General features: G+C 46.7%; 1 protein-coding gene and 1 non-coding gene across 2 annotated transcripts; one reads left to right on the plus strand and one right to left on the minus strand.

Moving 5' to 3' along the window:
* Positions 1-10,141: 10,141 nt before the first annotated feature.
* TLE7 (TLE family member 7) lies at positions 10,142-14,054 on the plus strand. The gene is made up of 9 exons (XM_049864002.1): positions 10,142-10,455; positions 10,577-10,599; positions 10,812-10,867; positions 11,799-12,011; positions 12,098-12,339; positions 12,563-12,704; positions 12,844-13,000; positions 13,558-13,631; positions 13,950-14,054. Exons 1-9 carry the CDS (start codon positions 10,142-10,144, stop codon positions 14,052-14,054), a joined length of 1,326 nt encoding a protein of 441 aa, XP_049719959.1.
* A 5,415-nt stretch (positions 14,055-19,469) lies between these two features.
* Positions 19,470-19,542, minus strand: TRNAM-CAU (transfer RNA methionine (anticodon CAU)). Its single transcript has one exon. It is a non-coding gene; the product is annotated as a tRNA-Met (tRNA).
* Between the last annotated feature and the right edge of the window lie 3,802 nt (positions 19,543-23,344).

The following is a 23,344-nucleotide window of genomic DNA, read 5'->3' on the forward strand; positions in this document are numbered from 1 at the left end:
AGTAATGATAGGACTGAATGACTTGCGGCAGGTAAAGAGCTCAGTCAGAGCCTGGTCCAGAGTTAGTGCTTGGTGATCAGGGGCTGTTATCTGAACGTGAGCACACAGTCATTCACACACACAGACACACTGATATACACACAGCCCTACAAATATTGATGCACACACACAAACACCAATGGACACACAGTCCTGCACACACACACACACCGATGCACACACAGTCCTGTACACACACACTGATGCACAAACACACTGATGCACACACATGGACACAAGGTCAAACACAGGACTTCCCAAACCCCTGTTCCACAAACGCAAACAGGATGCACATACAGACCTTCCCATAGACACACAGAGAACCACCTAAACATAGACATACACAGACACACATAGTCACACACCCAGTACACTCCACAGGATTTCCCCACCCCTTTTTATACAGACACACCTGCTGCTGCTTTTTTTTCTCTCTAGCTCGAGTGATCAGTGTCAACCTTAAGTACTGTATTGAGTACTTCAAAGGAGTCATTCCTATCAGAAAGCTGACCTCGTGGTACTGGACCTACGCAGTGTTCCAAAGACACCATCGTGTAAGTCTGCCTGCCCAGGGCTTCTGGGAGCCGAGCATGGTGGAGGTGGGCCCCGGGGCACTCAGAATGCACACTGGGGACAGGGGAGAGGAGAGAGCTGGATCTTCTCCCCTTGACCATCCAGCCTTGCTTCTCTGGACAGTTCCTGCACCACGCACTGTGAGACCCAAGCTCTTCATTTACTTATGGAGAAACTGAGGCCCAGAGGACACCACCTGGTCACATAGCAGTCAGTGACTGATGCAGTCTCTCGCTTAGCCGGGGAAGAGGTCAGAGGCCTGCCTGGCCCCACCTTCCAGGTTCTTGATCAGCTCCTAGGTGGTCTCTGGGAGGTGGAGCAGGAAGTCCTGCAGCCCTGGCTCCAGGAGGGTCCAGAAGTTTCTCTGCTATGGCAGGACTGAGGCAGGGACCCTGGGAGGTCGAGCATCACTGAGGACAGAGCCTGATGTCCCACATCTGACATCCTGTGTGACCTTGGGCCTCTCGGGGCCTCAGGCTGTGGTCAGCGCAGGGCTGGGATCGCCCCAGAGTACTGGAAAGACCATCCTGCCCTGACAGTCTGTGACCATTTTCTCCCTGTGCACAAGTTTGTGACTGTCCAGGGCAGAGCCATCTGTATGGACCCAAAGGACACGAGAGTGAAGAAGGCAGGCACTTCAAGAGCCTCATGAAGTCATGTGGCCCCACCACCCAGGTCTCCTGATTTCCTCACTGGTCCTTCTGCAGACTTTCAGCTTCCGTGCTCACTACCCTACCCGTATCTACCCTAGTCCAGTGGAGGCCTTAGGAACACAAAGAGGACTCCCCTGTGGCTTTCTGGTCCTGTCTGTGGTCTGAGCCTTCTTCCTGCTCCAGCTTCAATCCCCTCTGCCCCTCCGCCCCCTGCAGTGGATCTAGAGGAAAGTTTTCCACAAAGAGCTCAGACCAGGTGCAGCTCGTTCAAGGGATACTACTCTGCATTAGGGTGGGGGAAGAGCCCAGTCTTGGCAGAGGGACCCCTGGGCAGCCTCATTACTGTCGCCCTGGTGGTGCAGCGATTAAGGGTTTGGCTGCTAACCAAAACGTCAGCAGTTTGAATCCACCAGCTGCTCCATGGAAGCCCTATGCAGCAACTCTACTCTGACCTATGACCTATAGGGTCACTGTGAGTGGACTCCACGGCCATGGGTTTTTTTTTTTTTTCCTACTGAAAAGTGGGCTTGGGTTGTCATTGGCCCTGCAATGAGCAAACTTGCCACAAGGTAGCAGCAGAAGGCAAAAGCTTTCAGAAAGTTCTTGAATTGCTTCCCTCTGCCAACAGGGCAGAAACACAGGGCTCAACATCCCTACCCATTTTTTTTTTTTTTTTTCCGTGTCCACCTGATTTAATTAGCTCACTCTTCATCAGTATCTCTCTCCCCCCCACTGACCAGTCCTTTTCATGCCTGATGATTTGTCTTCGGGGATGGTTCCTGTCCTGTGCCATCAGAAGTTCTGGGGAGCATTGTCTCTGGGATTCCTCTAGTCGCAATCATACCATTAGGTGTGGTCTTTTAATGAGAATTTGGGGTCTGTATCCCATTGGTCTCCTGCTCCCTCAGGAGTTGTCTGTTGTGTTCCCTGACAGGGCAGACATTGATTGTGGCCGGGCACCAACTAGTTCTTCTGGTCTCAGGATAATGTAGGTCTCTGGTTCAAGTGGCCCTTTCTGTCTCTTGGGTTCTTAGTTGTCGTGTGACCTTGGTGTTCTTCCTTTGCCTTTGCTCCCGGTGGGTTGAGACCAATTAATGTATTTTAGATGGCCGCTTGTTGGCATTTAGGACCCCAGGCGCCACAATTCAAAGTGGCATGCAGAGTGTTTTCATAATAGAATTGTTTTGCCCATTGACTTAGAAGTCCCCTCAAACCAAGTTCCCCAGACCCCAGCCCCTGCTTCGCTGACCTTTGAAGCTTTCATTTTATCTTGGAAACCTCTTTACTTTTAATCCAGTCCAATTAGGCTGACCTTCCTTGTTTTGAGTGTTGTCTTTCCCTTCACCCAAAGCAGTTCCCATCTACAGACTGATCAATAAAAAGCCCTCTCCCTCCCTCCCTCCCTCCCTCCCTCCCCCCTTTGTAACCACATAAGTATGTGTTCTTCTCCGTTTTTTCTATTTCTCAAGATCTTATAATAGTGGTCTTATACAATATTTGTCCTTTTGCAACTGACTCATTTCGCTCAGCATAATGCCTTCCAGACCTACCCATTTTTATACAGAAGCCAAAATTGAGTCCAAGAGAGAAAAGCCATGTGCCCAAAGCTGGCTGCAGAGTGAGACAGATGCAGAATGCAAAGACCCTGACTCTTCCCTTCAGAACATTGTGCCTTAGCCCTGAGCGGGGCCTCAGCAGAAATGGCAGCAGAGGGACCTGGGGTGGGATCCAGAACCTCCTGTCCCTACCCCTGTGAGCACATGGTCTGTGGGCCTCCTGGAATGGCTCCCAGTCTAATGCAGCAGTCAGAACTGACAGACGCAGGAATCAATGGCAGAACGACCCCCACCATAGTGGCTTCCCTAACTTCCCTAAGGGCTGGAGGAGGAGAGAGAGAACCAGGTGGGAAGCTGTAGTTGGGGTAGGTTTCCTGGAGGCTGGGCTTGGGGCTGAGAGTGGGTGGGATTTCAGTGGCTAGTAGGGGGTAGGGGCCATGCTTTAGGAGCAATGGGACTACTTGGGTACTAGCATGTCCAGGGCACAAGGCGAGGGCCAGGGACCAGTCATCACATTCTCCTGGGAAGGGGACATGTTAAGGAATCATGAGTTGGAGACTCCCCATGGATGTGGAGAATAGGGAGGGAGAAGAGAAGAAGCAGCAGGGACCAGTGAGGAGGGGCCTGGCCAGGCATTGTCCCTTTTCTCTGAGCTCCACACTGAGATCAGCTCAAATGCCACCCTGAGCCTTGCTGTCCTCCCTGGTCTCCTTGGTTTGCACTGGCCCCCAGCTCTGCCTCCGCCAGCTCTCTGCTGTTCCCAGGTTAGTCTTTACCAGATTCCACCCCATACCTGGAGCTGCTTGTATTCTGACTCCTGAACAGACCGTAAGCTTCCAGGGCAAGCTCACAGGGCAGGTGGTGCTACACCCGGCTCAGGAATAAATTTCACTTGAGTGGATGATGTGACTTTGTAAGGGAAAAAGTGCTTTGTGCCTGCGCGTATATGGTTTAAGCATTTTCAACAACAAGCACCCAGAACTGGGAGATGAGCACCAACCAACACCTTAGAGAAGGAAATCAAAATTGGTCTGCGCTCCAGGTGGCCACCAGAGGGCGGTCCAGCCCCAAATAAAGATCCGGAGGCTGCTGTTTGAGGTCCTGCCTCGAGAAGCCAGATTTAACGTTGGCCCCATAGGGCCTGGTTCAACACCCTCCCCTCCTCTATTTGACTATAGTTGCTAAGGGCCTCCAGGCAGGATCATCTGCAGCTGGCTGGCTCTTTTCCAGGGGGAGCAAAGATAAGGAAACCCCCAGCTAAACTGCCTGGAGTTTGCTGATAAAGAGGATGACGGAAATCTGGTGCTGGTACTGGTCCTGCCTCCAGCTCAAGACATATTGTCTTTTAACTGGTCTCCAGGCCTTCAGTCTTGCCCCCTCCCCCAGTCTATCCACTGAAGGGCAGAATCCTCCTCCTAAAACCCAGTTCTGATAATGTCATCTCCAGCTCAGAACCCCTGGGGCCTCCCCACTCTCCCTAGGACAAAGTCCCGCCTGCCTCCTGCCTCACAGCACAGGCCCTCTGTGCTCCAGCCCCTAGAAAGTTCACCCAGTTCCTAAAATGTACCAAAGACTCTCCTCGAAACCTTACACCTGCTGTTCTCTCTGCCTGGAATATTCTCCTCTGCTCTCCACCCGGTGCCCTCGCCAGCTCCTTCCATCCTTAATATTAAGTCTCAGACCTCACTCACTCCCCACCTAGTCTCCTGACAACTTAATTCTCAGAAATCTAGTGTCAGCTCCAAGAGTGCACATAAGTCACCCCTCCAGCTTGTTCAAGCCAAATGGCCCCACCTTCCTCGCTACCTTCCTCCATCTCTCTGCAACCTGGTGGAGCCTGCGTGGTTCAAACTCCAACTCCAGCACTTCCTTGCTGTGTGGCCTTGAGTAAAGTACTTAAACTCTGAGTCTCAGTTTACTTTTATGAAAACTTCCTCCTGGGGCAGTTGTGACAATGGGCTGTGACAATGCAGATAAGGCACACTCAGTGCTCAACAAGTGCTCACGTGCCTTCTAGAAACCCTCTCCTCCATGGGCTGCAAGGACCTACCACAGGGGTCTTCCCTCAGGCCTCTCTCATGACTTCTTTTCTCTCCTCAGGCCCCTAAGAATTGCTAACCATTAGTGAGCATTTGGAGCCCTGGTGGCCCACTGGTTAAGAGCTATGGCTGCTAACCAAAAGGCTGACAGTTCAAATCCACTAGCTGCTTCTTGGAAACCCTATGGGGCAGTTGTACTCTGTCCTGTAGGCTAGCTATGAGTCAGAATTGACTCGGTGGCAATGGGGTGGAGTGAGCATTTGGAGTCCCTGGGTGATGCAAACAGTTAAAGTGCCCACTGCTAGCCGAAAAGTTGGAGATTCGAGTCCACCCAGAGACATCTTTGAAGAAAGGTCTGGTGATCTACTTTCAAAAAATCAGCCATTGAAAACCCTGCGAAGCACAGTCCTACAATGGGGCTGCCATGAGTCGGAATCTATTCAATGGCAACTGTAAAAAAACGAAAACAAAAATTCTTCACTTTCAGATATTTGGTAAAGAGGCAGGCACATTCCAGCCAGCACAGGGGAGAGAAAAGGTAAAAGTGCCTCCACTGGCTTCCAATAATCGCCATGATTGTCTTCAGCCTGAGACCAGCCTTCACGAGCAAAGGGGATCACCAGAGACGAGAATTTGAAACAGCCCTTGGGAACCTCAACGCAACCCTCCATCTCTGCCCAAACACTGGCTCTCGTAAGGCTCCTTAAACCCAACTCAAAGACTTGTTTCCCGAAAAATGTCTCACTCCACGTCTGCCTCCTGCCACGAACCGAGTTGTAGCTCCTTATCTTATCCTCTATCCAGGAGTTGGCCATCAGGAACAGTTGTGGGTGTGGAAACAGCTGAGGTAGCCCAAGCAGGGTGATCGGCAAGCCACTCAGAGCTAGCACCTGACACAGGTTCAGCTTATCACCTGTGAGGGCTTGATTCTCAATTAGGCTATGGCTTAAAAATGGCAGCATCTGTGGGATAGGGCAGTGCCTGGGTGAGGAAGGCTGTGTCTGGGGTTAGCCGGGCCTTAGATCTGTGGGCCACCTGTCTCCAAGGCTTTGCCTTCTACCTTCAGAGGTGAGCTGTCACACCATGGGGGTCTGTGAGTGCTTATCTTGCTGGCAGGGTAGACCCAACACTAGCATTTTGTGCTGAGTCTTTGGAAAGAGAACTGCCTGGTAAGGGGAGGGGTCTCTGTATTCCCAACTGTAGGAAGGAGCAGAGGGGCAATTGGTGATATTGGCTCTAGCTTCTGCTCTTTCTAGAAAGCTTTGCTTATTCTTTTAGTGAAAGTCTTGGTTAAATGGCCTGGCTGCCTTAAAAGTGGCCTAAGTGGGCCTGGGCCGCTTGTCCATCAATCTTTTGCTACTCTCATCACACTCTGCCCTACCCTTTCATCCTCACCTCCTTAAGGAGGACACAGAGCCGAGTCAGCCCTGGTGAACTCTGTTTAAGGAGGCCTGATGTGTGTCAGGGAGAGTTTGTTATTTAAACAACTAGTTAAGAATCATGAGGCCCCTGAATTATCATTTATGGGGTTATGAGAAAGGGCTTAGCTGAGAAAAAGGCTCAAGGTTTAACAATTTTTAAGCCAGGTTCAAATAACCCCAACTATGCAAAAACTATACCAAGTTATGCAATGACAAATCTCCCTCCTATCCTTGTTTCTCATCTGCTGACTTCCATTCCCTAAAGGCAGTCAGTCTTAATTTCTTATGTGTGTACAAACACATACAAAGATAGATTTTGATTTCCATCCTTCTTTTACACAGAAGTTGCGTATTATGCACACTGTTCCAAACCCTATTAACACACACTGGACTTTTCCATATCAATGCATAAGTGTGCTTGTTATTTTTAACAGCTGCACAGTATTCCACTATATGCATATACTATAATTTACTTCACCAGTCTCCTCCCTCCCCACCACAGCCATTTGTGTTTTATCCAATCATCTCTCACAAAAAAATTTTCTGAAAGTTTCAGCTTGTATATATGTTCTTTTGCATATGTCCAAGTGCATCTGCAGGATGAATTCCTAAAAGTGCAAGTGCCAGGTCAATTATGGTAGATATTACCCAGTTGCCTCTGTATGTTTCAGCTTGGCCTAGAAGACATGCCTTGAATGAACAGTAAATGGAGAAAACATTCAAGAGTGAGGGTTTTGGGGGCACTGAGTTGGAGCTGAGACAGGGAGAAAGTTTGTTTCAAACTCCCCTTGCTGTGCTCCAAGGGACTGGGAAGAAATTCAGACTCGTTTCCTATTCTGGAGGATAGGTGGAGACTGGGAGGAAAGAAGCATTGATTGACACAGGCGAGTAGGTAGGATTTGAGGATGGTAGTGCATGGGCAGCTTGAGAGGGAAGAAAGCACAGAGGGAGCTGAGGGCCTGGGCTCAGTGTTTGGGTTATAGTGTGAGAGATGGAAATGAAGACAGTCTGGGAGGCTGCAGGGCTAGTACTGCAGGGGTACCATGTATGAATGTACAGGTTGTGCACTGTACCACTCCAGAGGTGACATTAACTTTATGTCCTTCTGCATGGCGCCTCCTGGAGTTGTGTGATATGGCAGCCCTTGAGTGTGTGCGTGTGGAGGGTAACCTTGTTTCGTCACTCTTACCAGCTTTCCACCTCCCCCTACTATTCGATTGATTACTACCCCTTCTAATCGTCAAACCAGGAAGACTTGTTTCACAATGTTCAAGTGGTGGAACTTTGCATCACTTTCTTTTACCTTTCTCTCCCAGTCCCAATTAACATACCTTAATTTTTTTCTGATTATGTTCTTATAAAACAAATTCAGGAAAGTATAAGGAAAAAAGTAAAAATGCCATGACTCAGATATAATCATCTTTGTGATTTTAGTGACAATCCCTCCTGCATTTTTCTGGGCTATATATAAATATTATACCTGAGGTTTTTATTTTCAACACCTTGTTTTCTTTTCACTATATACGTACATGTATATGCACACATAAATGTTTTTGTAATGGTTTATTTTTTCAAAGATGGGAACCTATTATACATATTGGAAACCCTGGTGGCGTAGTGGTTAAGTGCTATGGCTGCTAACCAAAAGTTCAGCATTTGAAATCTACCAGGCGCTCCTTGGAAACCCTATGGGGCAGTTCTACTCTGTCCTATAGGGTCGCTATGGGGTTGGAATTGACTGGATGGCCACAGGTAATGGGTATTATATATATTCCTCTGTGTCTTACTTATCTAGTGCTGCTATAACAGAAATGCCACAAGCGAATGGCTTTAAAAAAGAAAAATTTATTCTCTCATAGTTTAGGAGGCTACAAGTCCTAATTCAGGGTGCCAGCTCTAGGGGAAGGCTTTCTCTCTCTGCTGGTTCTGGAGGAAGGTTCTTGTCATCAGTCTTCTCCGGTTGAGGAGCTTCTCAGTACAGGGATCCTAGATCCAAAGGACTTGCTATTCTTCTGGCTCTTTTTTCTTGGTGGTATGAGGTTCTCCCATCTCTCTGCTTGCTTCTCTTTTACATCTCAAAAAAGACTGATTTAAGACACAACCTAATCTTGTAGATTGAGTCCTACCTCATTAACATCTTAGAGGTAGGATTTACAACGCATAGGAAAATCACATCAGGTGACAAAATGGTGGACAGTCACGCAATACTGGGAATCATGGCCTAGCCAAGTTGACACATATTTTGGGGGGACACAATTCAATCCATGCCACTCTATATCTTGCTTGTCTCCTTTAAAAATAGACTTTGGAAGTTCCTTCCAGGCAGCTTTCTAAGAAGGAGCCCTGGTGGCACAATGGTTAAGTGCTCAACTGCTAACCGAAAGGTCAGGAATTCAAACTCACCAGTGGCTCTGCAGAAGAAAAGACCTGGCAGTCTGCTCCCGTAAAGCTTACAGCCTAGGAATCCCTATGGGGCAGTAGTAGTCTGTCCTGTAGGGTTCCTCTGAGTTGGAATGATTTGATGGCATCCAGCAACAATAACAGCTTTCTAAGAGATGCATGTCATTCAATTATAGGACTGTAGTAAAGTATATTTGAATGTCTCCTCAGGAAAGTGCATTCAGACTGTTCTAGGTTCATAGTTTTCTTTGCAATGCGAATTAAGCATCCTGGCGTAGCTCTATGTATTTTCTGATATGTAAAAAAAAAAAAAAAAATTTTTTTTTTCTTATCGATACGGAATAGATTTCCAGGAGTGGAGCTGCTTAATCAAACGATATATATTATATAATTTGAATAGGTATTGAATAGGTTGAATTAGTTGTCACTGAGTCGATTCCAACTCATGGTGACTTCATGAATAGGGTTGTTAGGTGCCATCAAGTCAGTTCTGACTTGTAGCAACCCTATGTACAACAGAAAGAAACACTGCCTGGTCCTGTGCCATCCTTACAATTGTTGCCATGTTTGAGCCCATTGTTGCAGCCACTGTGTAAGCCTATCTCATCAAGGGTCTTCCTCTTTTTCACTGAGCCTCTACCTTACCAAGCATGATGTCCCTCTCCAGGGACTGGTCCCTCTGGATAACATGTCCAAAGTATGTGAGATAAGGTCTCGCCATCCTCGCTTCTAAAGAGAGTTCCGGCTGTACTCCTTCCAAGACAGATTTGTTTGCTCTTCTGGCAGTCCACGGTGTATTCAATATTCTTCACTGACACCATAATTCAAAGACATCAATTCTTCTTCAGTCTTCCTTCTTCATAGTCCAGCTTTTGCAAACATAGGGTAGGAAATATATCAGCATAAGCCAAGTCCTTCATCACTATGCAATCTTACCCATCCAAATTGAACATCTAATATTGGCATGACCTCTTCTGGTTCCTGCATACTATCCCCTCCAGCAGGCAGGAGACCTTGGGATATGTGTGGCAAGTATCTGGTTGCCTCATGTTTCATTTACTTTGGGGATGAGCCTTCACTAAATGTATGTGGCCGGATTAAAGGGCGAATTGATTTTATATGGCCTAAAATTCCCTCCGTTTTTCAAAAGGAAAAACATAACACCTGGAAACATAACACCTGGTACCAATATCTCAAAATGTCTGGAGAGAAACTTTCACCTTAACATTGTTGCTGCCAACATTTAGTATAAAAAATTATTTGGCAACAATTATTTTGAATCCTGTCACCAAAGGATACATTCTCTGATCCTTCTAAACACAACCCAAACAATACATATGCATATCTGAATCTGTTCTCTTTTTTGCTACAGGGGACCCAGATGCATTGGGATCCTAGAATCTGTTTGATGGCCCAATTTCTCAAGCCCTAGAACTCAGGCAATTTGTTGATCTAACAACATGAGTGGAGAGAAGGAAGAGGCCTCCTCATTGAATGCACCCAGGGCTTATGGTGACCCAGAGGAGAGGAGGGATGTGCCAGAAAGCTCTGGCATTTCCTCCCAGCATGAGCGACAAGTACAGTACCAACTGGAAAGTCTACCCGGTATGTCCCAGCAGTCCCCAGGCCCCTCAGTGCAGTATGGCCTGGTTCACGAGGAGATGGGCTCTGTGGCCCAGCAGCAAAGGGCTTTCCAGACCCTAGAAAGATTTGAGCACCAGGCCACAAGCCTCTCTGCTGCGGAACAAGGAAAAGCAACAGAGCCTGGCCCAAGGTAGGTCTCCCTTGAGCAAGATTGGGTGGGGAACAGCGAATTGCCCTGGGGAGAGTGGATCCCAGCACGAAGTCACCCATTTCATGCTCTATTTCCTCTCTCTCTTCTCTATTTCTCATAGCTTCCTACCAGGATCCGAGTGTAGTAAGTACAGGCTGTGACAGGTGCAGGCGGCTCCATTGCCTGCCCCTTGGGGGTGTGGGGGTGGTAGCCCAAGGCTAGGCTACAGAGGGGGGCTAGGAATGGGTGCCAGGAGGCTAGCCTCCCTGAATCATATGACTTTCTGTTATTGCTAGATGCCCTGTCTGTCCTGCCTGCCTCTTTGTGAGCAGATGGGTCTTAATATTCTCCTGCAGGTCAGCCTTGCTCTTCATCCCTTTCCAGTGAAGGCCAGTCACTCCTCAGAGCACTTGTAAGTGTTTTTGTTTTTTTTTTTAAACTCAGGATCCTTTCCGTTCCCTCATCTCCTTCCCCTCCCCCCCCCACCAAGTAAGAAACCACTAGAAAGAAGTCAAGGGCACGGAATGTATCTTTGTTCTAGTTTCCTAGTGCTGCTGTAACAGAAATACCACAAGTGGTGGCTTTAAAAACCAATTTACTTTCTCACAGTTCAGGAGGCTAGAAGTCTGAATTCAGAGTGTGGCTCTAGGGGGAGGTCCTTCTTTGTCGATTTCAGCTTCCAGTAGCCCCAGCATTCCTTGGTTCCTTGGCAATCTTCATGGGGCATCTATCCCCCGCCCCACACCACCCCCAGTTTGTGTTTGCTTGTCCCTGTGTCTATGCTGCTCCTTATAACTGAAACAATTAGGTTTAGGACATGCCCTATACTAATAAGGCCTCATTAACATAACGAAGAAAGACCTATTCCCTAAAAGAATTACACCACAGGTATAGGGGTGAGGAGTCCAGTACATATTTGGGTGGACATAATTCAATGCATGAGTCCCCGTTCTTGTTCCTCTGTGGTGGTGGGGACTTGGGGCTCCTGCTTCTTTCTTCTTTCAGGCTGCCTTCCTCCCACCATCCTCTATGTAGGGTCTTCAGCTCAGAGCTACTCCTTCAAGAGATCTGCCCTATGGATCTCTCAGACAGTCTCTGCTCTGATTGCTGGCACTCAGCATTATCTCAAAATGTGGCCCTGCTTATCGGGAAAAGAACCTGAGCACAACCTGGGCTAGAGCAGAAGGATGTTCAGTTGTCTGGGGAGCCCAGAGAAGGACATGGCAATGCTGTCTGGGGGTCAAAGAGGAGTTGTTGGATGGATGGTTAGGAATTCAGTCAGGGGGTAAAGGCAGGCTATCCCTGGATGATGGTAGGCTAGGGCGTGCCTCTTTCCTTGGTAGCCCCCCATTCCAGAAGAAGCAGTGGTCAAGCACAGGATCCCACATGGGTCCTGGAAGGTTGGCACACTCTGCCATGGAGGGAAAGTCTATGCTGTTGCCATCAGCCGCTCTACCCAGCATGTGTACACGTGTGGCTCCAGATACATCAGGGTGTGGGATGAGAGTGCCCTGCATGCTTGGAACGAGACCCCTCTGGACCAGCTGGACTTTCAGGTGAGGGGTAGGGCTTGGGGAATCCCAGACAGGCCCTGTCATAAGACTCAGTGTTTCAAGGAGGTGATACAAGAATGTATCTACAGGACCATCGGAGCTGTGTTCTCACCTGCAAACTGCTTCCCGATGAGCAGAGCCTGATCACAGGGGGTTTGTTCCAAACGCTGACTCTTTGGGATCTGGCACCCAGCCCCCGCATCAGGGCACAGCTGGCCTCTACAGGCTCCAAGTGCTTTTCCCTGGTGATCTCCTCTGATGCCCATATCTGCTTGGCTTGTTTCAAGGGATTTGTTGAGATTTGGGATTTGCAGAACCAAATCATGATCAGGTATGACCTCTTTCCCCAGCCCTTTGGGTGCAATTGGGGGAGGAAGGCTTGATGGTGAAGCTTGGGGAAAGCATGTGTCTGCTTCTGGATCTTGCTTTCCTCTCTGTGCAGTAGAGGCAGGTGAGTTAGTCTAGAAAATATATGAGATATTCCTCAGGGCTCCTTGCCCTAAAACTTCCAGAACTCAGACGCAGACCCAGCCTCTGTGTTGTTTTCTTGCCAGGAAGCACCAAGTCCCTGTAAATGGGTCCAGATGTGTTGATATCACAGGCGATATGTTCTGGACAGGAGGTGAAGATGGAAACCTGTATTCCTGGGATCTGAGGACCTACCAGAAACTGCAGAAATACGATTTAAACCACGAGGTGGTTACCACTGGGGCCAAGCTCAACCTCCCTGTAGAATTGTAGATGAAGGCAGGAGTGGGGCCCACATTTGACAAGGTGCACATGGATGATGATATTGGTAACTTTGCGTGCTGACTCCACACCTTCTTCCAAACAGATTCTTGGCATCACCCATGACCCCAGTGAGGAATGGGTGTTAGTGGGTTTGAGAACAAGTGATGTAATAATCCAACACACTCACCGGGAGGAGAAGTTTAAGATGAACATACATTTAAGAGATAGCAGCCACTACAACCTCAAGTTTGCCTCCTGTGGTGAGTGGGAAACCAGGTGATACCCATAGATGTCCTGCTTTGAACTGTCTTGCAGAGTCTGGGCCCAGCCTTACTTCAGACTTTTAATTTCTCCCTCTTCAGCCCCAACGCTAGCCAAATGGAGATCCAGTGTCCACTTGACCCACCCTGAGGGTAGAGCTAAAGGCTCTGGCCTTTGCATTAACTTTCTCCTCCCTCACCAGCATTTCTCCCTCTCCTGGCCTGGTTGCCTTTCCTATTTTCTTTCTCTACTCCCCTCTACTTTTCTGGCTGTCTCTGTAACCAGGAACTTCCTATGTAGACTGCTAATCTAAAGATGCAGGCAGACATGAGAGTCACAAGGCCACTTCTAATTGTCTTTTTGTTTAATGATATTCACCATGGTCTTGTGTGTGGTGGGGGGGGTGGTCAGATAAGGGAATGGCATGGGTAGTGTCTCTGATTTTTATAAATGGAGGAAACTGAAGCAGAGAAAGCCGTGCCCTTACACCAGTCAGGGACAGAGCTGGACTAGAATGCAGACTTGGTCTTAGCTCTCCACTCCTTTCCTTCACCAGGGAGCTATTTTGTGGCTACAATGGACGAGTCAATCTACAGCTTGTCGGCACCTTCTCTTCAAAGGTTGTTTCAGGTACTGGAAGGAAGATGCACAAACTCAGGCATTCAGTGCTTATACCCCCAGATTCCAGTTGGCTGGATCCCAGAGATAATTCTGAATACTTCTGAGGTGGCATCCCGGGCCATTTTATCGATTGGGAGGAATGTGGATTTAAAGGTTGTGAACTCATGGGCTCCACCTTGAGCCCTAGGTTGAGATTTGGGGAGATGTCTCCTGTCTCTAGACCAACCCTTAGGTCTATGTTAAGCCTTTGAAACAGCCCCAAGACTTCGCTTCTGGCTTGTCTTGCCCCTGCATGCTGTCCCTCTTTGGTTCCCTCTTCCCCCTTAGGTAGAGGAGTCTTCAGAAATCCTGTGTTGTGATATGTCCTCGGACAACCAGTATCTGATCACGGGCTCCAAGGAGAGTGCTACTGTTTACCAGTTCTTATATTGAAGGTTTCATGACATGGCCCTGCCAGTGGAAGCCCAAGAAGGCAGCCACGTATGAGAGGATAACCTCCAAGTGCTGGACAACTTTAACACTCCCCTCCCCCTCTGCCCATCCAGCCTGCACTCCCAGGTTTTTATTATATGGCTTGGGGCTTTTCCTTTTGTTATTTTTCTACCACTGATTTCTGGGGTTGGGCTGGAAACATTTGTGAGATCTGGCCTTTGTAATTAATAAAACAGCAAAGCAAAACAAAACCAAAGTGGCTGGGATATGCGGCCAGTTCTTTCAAATAACAAACTCATTGTGATTGTTTATGTCCTCATTCGGCAAATTCCAGAGTGGGGAAGAAATTTTAGACCATACAGTCTTGTTGGTAACCTTTTCCTGGGTCAGGGAATTCTTGGAATCTTTAATAAAGCTCAAGAAAAAAAAAATGTATGTACAAATAGACACTTGCAGATTATATCAGGTAGTCGATAGACAAACAAAGCCCAACCAACTCTTGGCATAGGTTAATAACTCCCATGAGCTGGCCTAATGATATCTTGAGGATGGCCTCTCTCTCTCTCCCCATTGGGTGCTGTTGTGGATTTAATTGAGTTCCCCCATAATGTATTAAAGTCCTGGCCCCTGTGCCGGTGGGTGTGATCCTGTTTGGAAATAGTTTTTCTTCTATTATATTAATGAAGTCATGGCAGAGTAGGGTGGGTTGTAACCTGAATCAATTCTGAGTTATAAAAAGGGCAGAAGAGACAAAGGTACACACAGGGGAAAGAGACTGAGGCTCCATCTATAAGCAAAGGAATGCCAAGGATCCCTGGCAAACACTAGAAACTAGAGATAAGCTCACAGAAGGAATTGACATGGTTGAGACCCTGATTTGGACTTTTACCCTCCAGAACTGTGAGAAAATAAATTCTTGTTCTTTAAAGCCACTCACATGGAGCTTCTCCGTGCAGAGACCCTGGGTCCGAAGGACATGCTTTGTTCTCAACACTGCATTCTTGGTGGTATGAAGTCCCCCCTCTCTGCTTGCTTTCCTTTCCTTTTACCTCTTGTAAGATAAAAGGTGGTTCAGGCCACACTCCAGCGAAACTCCCTTTACATTGGATCAGGGATGTGGCCTTAGTAAGGAAGTTACAATCCCACTCTAATCCTCTTTAACATAAAATTACAATCACAAAATGGAGGACAACCACACAATACTGGGAATCATGGCCTAACCAAGTTGACACATATTTTGGGGGGACACAATTCAATCCATGACAATAACCAAGACAGGTACCTAACTTTGGTAATAGAAGAGTTCCTTACCACACAAAACCTCGCTTTATCTGACTCTTCAGAAGCCCTACTTTGGATTATTACATGAGAGGGAAATAAACCTCTGTTGTATTTTTCCTTTGTATTTGAGCTGTTATAAGTTTTGGGACCTATTTGTCATTATAGCCCAGGAAATGACAAACTTTCTTAAAGGGCCAGATACCAAATATTTTAGGCTTTGTCATACAGTCTCTGTCACAACTACTCAATTCTGCTGTTGTGTATCTAAATCACACAGGACAGTGCCTGGTATATAACATCCTCAACAAGGGGAGGCTGTAATTATTGGAGGAGTCTGAGGCTAAGTCAGGAATTAAGACCTTTCTGGGGGATGAGGCATACATAGTACATAACTAAATGACTATGACTGTTCAAATAAAATCTTACTTACAAAACAGGCAGTGGGCCAGATGTGAGCCACTGGCTGTAGTTTGCTAAGCCATACTATAGCAGCGTGCCTCTAAACAATATAATTAGCATCCACTGAGTCAGAATTGACCCAACAGCAATGGGTAAGGGTTAAGAATAAAATACAGAGGGTAAAAGCCAACAGTAGATCTATTCTACTGGGTCCAGGCATTGGAAAGATGTGATCTAAAATGCACTTTTTGCGATTGTCTTTTACCCTTACATGGTTTGATTTTTGTCTGTCTCCATAAAGATGACCAAGAAGGTCAGTGGTGAGGATAATCTGTTACTGATTCCAAATTATGTTTGTCTGATATAGAAGTCTGAGCCAGGACCATCCTATGCCACCTCCCAGAAAGGTCTTAATTCCTGACCTAGCCACGGGGTCTTCCAATAATAACAGCCTCCCCTTGTTGAGAATGTTAAATACCGGGCACTGTCCTTTGTGATTTAAATACATGTCTTCTTTTGCCCATTTTAACAGGACACCTAAAGACCTCTCCCTACTGAATATTGAATTTTAATACTGAACAATTTGGAACAAAATAGCTGGGGCTTAAAAGCACCTGAAAAGGCCTCTTTCGGTTTCTACTCCTGAGATTTCTGGAGCTTCCCTCGCTCCTGATTTTTTAAGTCTCGCTCTTTAGACATACTCTTGAGCCTCTGAACTCTGTTTTAAGATGAATTCCCTTTTCGCTTATATTAGAGCGAGTAGGGTGAGAAGGTGAACTCAAATGGCCACTAAAAACCAAAAAAAAACCTAAAAAACAAAAAACCCAAACCCATTGCCACTGAGTCAATTCTGACTCATAGCAACCCTGTAGGACAGAGTAGAACTGCCCCTAAGCAGGTGACAACGTGCTTGACCTCATGAGTAGTCTTGTTGTTAGGTGCTGTCGAGTCGGTTCCAACTCATAGCGATCCTATGCTCAACAGAACGAAACACTGCCCAGTCCTGAGCCATCCTCCCAATCGTTATGCTTGAGCTCATTGTTGCAGCCACTGTGTCAATCCACCTCCTTGAGGGTCTTCCTCTTTTCCACTGACCCTGCATTCTGCCAAGCATGATGTCCTTCTCCAGGGACTGATTCCTCCTGACAACATGTCCAAAGTATGTAAGACGCGGTCTCACCATCCTTGCTTCTAAAGAGCATTCTGGTTGAACTTCTTCCAAGACAGATTTGTTTGTTCTTTTGGCAGTGCATGGTATATTCAATATTCTTCGCCAACACCACAATTCAAAGGCGTCAACTCTTCTTCGGTCTTCCTTATTCATTGTCCAGCTTTCACATGCATATGATGTGATTGAAAATACCGTGGCTTGGGTCAGGTGCACCTTAGTCTTCAGGGTGACGTCTTTGCTCTTCAACACTTTGAAGAGGTCCTTTGCAGCAGATTTGCCCAATGCAATGTGTCTTTTGATTTCTTGACTGCTGCTTCCATGGCTGTTGATGGTGGATCCAAGTAAAATGAAATCCTTGACAACTTCAATCTTTTCTCCGTGTATCACAATGTTACTCATTGGTCCATTTGTGAGGATTTTTGTTTTCTTTATGTTGAGGTGCAATCCATACTGAAGGCTGTGGTCTTTGATCTTCATTAGTAAGTGCTTCAAGTCCTCTTCACTTTCAGCAAGCAAGGTTGTGTGATCTGCATAGCGCAGGTTGTTAATGAGTCTTCCTCCAATCCTCATGCCCCGTTCTTTTTCATATAGCCCAGTTTCTCATATTATTTGCTCAGCATACAGATTGAATAGGTATGGTGAAAGAATACAACCCTGACGCACACCTTTCCTGACTTTAAACCAATCAGTATCCCCTTGTTCTGTCTGAACTACTGCCTGCTGATCTATGTAAAGGTTCCTCATGAGCACAATTAAGTGTTCTGGAATTCCCATTCTTTGCAATGTTATCCGTAATTTGTTATGATCCACACAGTCGAATGCCTTTGCATAGTCAATAAAACACAGGTAAACATCCTTCTGGTATTCTCTGCTTTTAGCTGGGATCCATCTGACATCAGCAATGATATCCCTGGTTCCACGTCCTCTTCTGAAACCGGCCTGAATTTCTGGCAGTTCCCTGTTGATACACTGCTGCAGCCAATTTTGAATGATCTTCAGCAAAGAATTGCTTGATTTTTTTTTGATTGACGAAGTAAAAGAACTGAACAGAAGATTTCAAAGGGTGTCTCGAGAAGACAAAGTATTATCGTGACATGTGCAAAGAGCTGGAGGTGGAAAACCAAAAGGGAAGAACACGCTCGGCGTTTCTCAAGCTGAAAGAACTGAAGAAAAAATTGAAGGCTTGAGCTGCAATAGCGACGAATTCTATGGGGAAAATATTAAAAGATGCAGGAAGCATCAAAAGAAGATGGAAGGAATGCACAGAGTCATTATACCAAAAAGAATTAGTCGGTGTTCAACCATTTCAAAAGGTTGCATATGATCAGGAACCGATGGTATTTAAGAAGTCCAAGCTGCTCTGACTGCATTGGTGAAAAACAAGGCTGCAAGAATTGATGGAATATCAATCGAGATGCTTCAACAAACAGATGGAGCGCTGGAGGTGCTCACTCATCTATGCCAAGAAATACGGAAGACAGCTTCCTGGCCAACTGACTGGAAGAGATTCATATTTATGCCTATTCTCAAGAAAGGTGATCCAACCGAATGTGGAATGAGTAGTCTAAGCAATGTAATTACACCAGTGAGATTAAAAAAATTTTTTTCTTGTCAACAATTGTATTTAAAGAAGATACTAGATGTTATTTACAGAAGATGTACATACATACAATTCCCACACCTTAAATGTAGCATAAATTTTGAAAACAGGAAAAAAATGTACTCCAAAATTACATACTAAATAAAAGAAATAAAAAGTAGTTATTTGGCACAATATCTACTATATAGCAAATAAATAACTCTATACTGTTGATTGAATGTACTAGTTACAGTCTATTTGAAAGTGTAAAACAATGGCTGAAAATTAAGATATTTGTAATAACATTTAAGTTCAGAAAATATGTTTATTATTATTATTTTGATAATTCCAGGTACCGTCAGGAATGTGGAGAAATGGGAACTGAAGGTGTGGACACCCTGTGACCCAGCATTTCCATTCCGCAGCTGTAGCTACACTGCATGTTTTCTCATTGTGGGTTTTTATTCCTGGGATAGGGGGCAACGGTCATTCCCTGGGGCTGTGACTTCCCTGTCTTTTGTCATGAGTGAGGTGGGACGGTTTGTGTGTGGGATGTAAGCATTTACTTACGCAGTCCTTTGGCGGCAGCCTACCAGGAAATTGTGTCCGCTGTTCATGAACACCTGGGTCCCAGGTGACTGACTACACTGTCATCGCTGCAGCGGGATCCCCTGCCCCAGTACCAGGGATACCTGAGAAGGGGCTCACGAAAGGGGTCGCCTGTTCCAGGCTGGGGGGTCTCGGGGGCTCCTTGAGCCTTCGGGCAGCCCCTTCCCCGTGGACACCTGCTGTCGCCCGAGGATAGGAAGTCTTCCACGGGTGAGTAGAAGCGGATGCTTGGTCTGTAGAGGCAAACGTCCCTCTAGGATGCTTGGTATGTAAAGGCAAAAGTCCCTCTCCTTGTTGGACCCGCGGGATCTCTGGACACCTTCGCTGAAGGTTCATTATATCCGTTAAATTAAATTGTAATACAGCAAAAGAGCTCTGCCCTCTCTGAGGCTCGAACTCAGGACCTTCAGATTATGAGACTGACGCGCTACCCGCTGCGCTAAGAGGGCCGCTAGGAAGAGGTTCTCTTCATATACTGAAAGGAGAAGGCCTCACTCCCCTTCCGCTGGCCGAGCTGCTCCGGGTGTGCCTCTCTCCCATCTGAGACCCGCAGACGCTCGACCCTTCCTTAGAAGCCACGAGGCTCCCTGTTTCCCGCGGGCGGAGCGCCCAGTCCCCTAGGCAGGGCCGGACCGGAGAATGGGTCTAGTGGTCTCCCTGTGGGCAGAAAAGTCACTCTTCCCGGGTAGGGGCGGCCCCAGCTGAGGGAGACGTGCCTGCGCTGGGAGACCTAAGCCGCTGTGGGGCTCGATTGCGCCTGCCCGGACCGCACTCCCGTGTGGGTACCCGGGAAGAGGATGGGCGCAGCGCCTCCGGGCATCACCTGGGCCCTGAAGAGGGGGCGACGCCCAGCACGCAGACTTCTGAAGAGAGGGAGCGGCCGAGGTGGGGTTCTGAGCCGTGAACAGGAGTTGGTAGGGCCAGCAGAGTGGGGAGGGCGCTCTAGGCAGGGGCCCCCCAGGAGCAAAGGCTCCGAGGTCTGGCCCAGCCTTGCGCGGGGGAGCTTCGAGAACACTGGCCTGCCTTTGGCGGAAGGGGCTGGGGCTGGCACGACGGGACGCACGAAGGAGGATTCTGTGCGAGCAAGTCCGAGCTGGCGCGAGCTGTCCTTGCTGCGATGGTGGCTTGAACGCCTGGGAGACGCGCTCAGGCCTGCGTTGCTGACAAGTGACGGGTGTCCAGGTGGAGGAAAGCTAGAGGGGGTGAGGCCAGCTGCGGTGGGCATCAGGGGGAGACCTCCGAGTGAGAAGTGGGTAGAGCCCTTGGGAACCAGGGGCTGGGGAGGAAGCAGGGTGAGCAGGAGAAAAGTGCTGAGAGTGGTTTGGGGCGTTAAATCTCCAGGACCTGGCTCTGGACTGCGGGGAGGTGGGAGGAGAAAGGGGAGATTTCAGATGGACTACTGGATGTGCGACTCATCTCATATAGGGTCGCTATGAGTCGGAATCGACTCGACGGCACTGGGTTTGGTTTTTTTGGTTTACTGGATGTGAATGCAGTAGGAAAATGGAGACAAGAAATTATGGTTATCTTGACTTGCCAATTTATTCCTTTACTAAATCCCGGTTTGTTTTCTCTGTACTTTGAAATAAGTTTTGCTTTCTCATACTCTTAGGGTCGTCTCATTTTGAAGGGCAGAAGAGTAGCCAGTGTTGTTATTGTTGTTAGGTGCCCTAAAGTGGGTTCTGACCCGTAGCAACCCTATGTAGAATAGAACAAAGCACTGCCAGGTCCTGTGCCATCCTCACATTGTTATGCTTGATTCCATTGTTGCAGCCACGGTGTCAATCCATTTCCTTGAGAGTCTTTCACATTTTCACTGACCCTCTACTTTACCAAGCATGATGTCCTTCTCCAGGGACTGGGCCCTCCTGATAACATGTCCAAAGTACATGAGATAAAGTCTCACCATCCTTTCTTCTAAGGAGCATTTTGTCTGCACTTCTTTCAAGACAGATTTGTTCGTTCTTCTGGCAGGCCATGGTATAGTCAATATTTTTTGCCTGCACCGTAATTCAAAGGGGTCACTTCTTTGGTCTCCCATATTCATTGTCCAGCTTTCACATGCATATGAGGTGATTGAAAATACCATGTATTGGGTCAGGTGTATCTTAGTCCCCAAAGTGGCATCTTTGTTTTTTTAACACCTTGAAGAAGTCTTTTGCAGCCGATTTGCCCAATTCAACATGTCGTTTGATTTCTTGACTGCTGCTTCCATGGCTGTTAATTGTTGATTCGAGTAAAATGAAATTGTTTAAAACTTCAGTCTTTTTTCCATTTATCATGATGTTTGCTTATAGGTCCAGTTGTGAGAATTATGTCACAGTACAATCCATACTGAAAGCTATAGTCTTTGATCTTCACCAGTAAGTGCTTCAAGTCTCCTTCATTTTCAGCAAGCAAGGTTGTGTCTTCTGCATATTGCAGATTATTAATGAGTCTTCCTCTGATTCTGATGCCCTGTTCTTCTTCATATGGTCCAGCTTCTCAGATCATTTGCTCAGCATACAGATAGAATAAGTATGGTGAAAGAATAGAACCCTGACACACATCTTTCCTGACTTTAAACTATGCAGTATCACCTTTTTCTGTTCGAAGGACTGCGTCTTGGTCTACGTACAGGTTCCCCATGAGCACAACGAAGTGTTTTGAAATTTCTATTCTTCGAAATGTTATCCATACTTTGTTATGATCCGCACAGCCGAATGCCTTTGCATAGTCAATAAAACACAGGCAAACATCTTTTTGGCATTCTCTGCTTTCAGCCAAGATCCATCTGACATCAGCAGTGATACCCCTTATTCCACGACCTGTTCTGAATTCGGCTTGAATTTTTGGCAGTTCTGTGTTGATGTACTGCTGCAAATCTTTTTGAATGATGATCAGCAAAATTGATATTAATGATATTGTTTGATAATTTCTGCATTCTGTTGGATCACCTTTCTTTGGAATGGGCACAAATATGGATCTCTTCCAGTTGGTTGCCTAGGAAGCTGTCTTACAAATTTCTTGACGTAGACAAGTGAGCACCTCTAGCATGGCATATGTTTATTGAAACATCTCAGTTGGTATTCCATCAATTCCTAGAGCCTTGTTTTTCATCATTCCCTTCAGTGCAGCTTGGACTTCTTCCTTCAGTACCATCAGTTCTTAATTATATACTACCTCCTGAAATGGTTGAATGGTTGAACATCAACCAGTTCTTTTTGGTACAGTGACTCTGTGTATTCCATTCATTTTTTTTTTTTATGCTTCCTGCAGCATTCAATATTTTCTCCATAGAATCCTTCAGTATTGCAACTCGAGGCTTGAGAAATGCCGAGTGTGTTCTTCTCTTTTGGTTTTCTAACTCCAGGTCTTTGCACGTTTTGTTATAATACTTTACTTTGTCTTCTTGAGCTGCCCTTTGGAATCTTCTGTTCAGCCCCTTTACTTCATCATTTCTTCCATTCACTTTAGCTGCTGTGCGTTCAAGAGCAAGTTTCAGATTCTCTCCTGACATTGATTTTGTTCTTTTCTTTCTCTCCTGTTTCCTTAATGACATTTTGCTTTCTTCACATATAATGTCTGTGATGGTTAAGATTGTGTGTCAAATTGGCTAGGCCATTATTCTCAGTGTTCATGTGTGATCACCCCCATGATGGGATCTGCTGTTAGTAGCCAGTCAGTTAAAAGGGGGTTTTCTTGGGCGTGTGACCTGCATCTGAATATAAGTAGATGTTCTGGCTTTTGCCTGCTCTGGATCCTTCAGCTGGCTCCTGTTCATCTGACCTCCGGTTCCTGGGACTTGAGCTAGCAATTTACCTACTGATTTTGGGATTCACTGATCTTCACAGCCTGTGAGCAAGAGCTCTGCCCTTTGACCTGCTGATCTTGGGTTCGCTAGCCCCTGTGGCTACATGAATCAGGAGAAGCCTCTATCCTGATCCATGGACTTGAGAGGTTCAAGCCTTTACAACCACGTGAGCCATTTCCTTGATATAAATCTCTGTCTGTATATATTTATACGCTTTACTGGTTTTGTTGGTCTGGGGAACCCAGCCTAAGACAGTGTCCTTAGGCTGATGTCATCCCACAACTCATCTGGTCATCGATCATTAGTGTCCAGTGCATCAAATCTGTTCTTGAGACGGTCTCTAAATTCAGGTGGAATATACTCAAGCTCATATTTTGGCTCTTATGAGCTTGCTCTAATTTTCTTTAGCTTTAGCTTGAACTTACATATGAGCAGTTGATGGTTTGTTCCCCAGTCGG

This window comes from Elephas maximus, chromosome 21 (assembly GCF_024166365.1).
Source record: "Elephas maximus indicus isolate mEleMax1 chromosome 21, mEleMax1 primary haplotype, whole genome shotgun sequence".
Lineage (NCBI taxonomy): Eukaryota > Metazoa > Chordata > Mammalia > Proboscidea > Elephantidae > Elephas > Elephas maximus.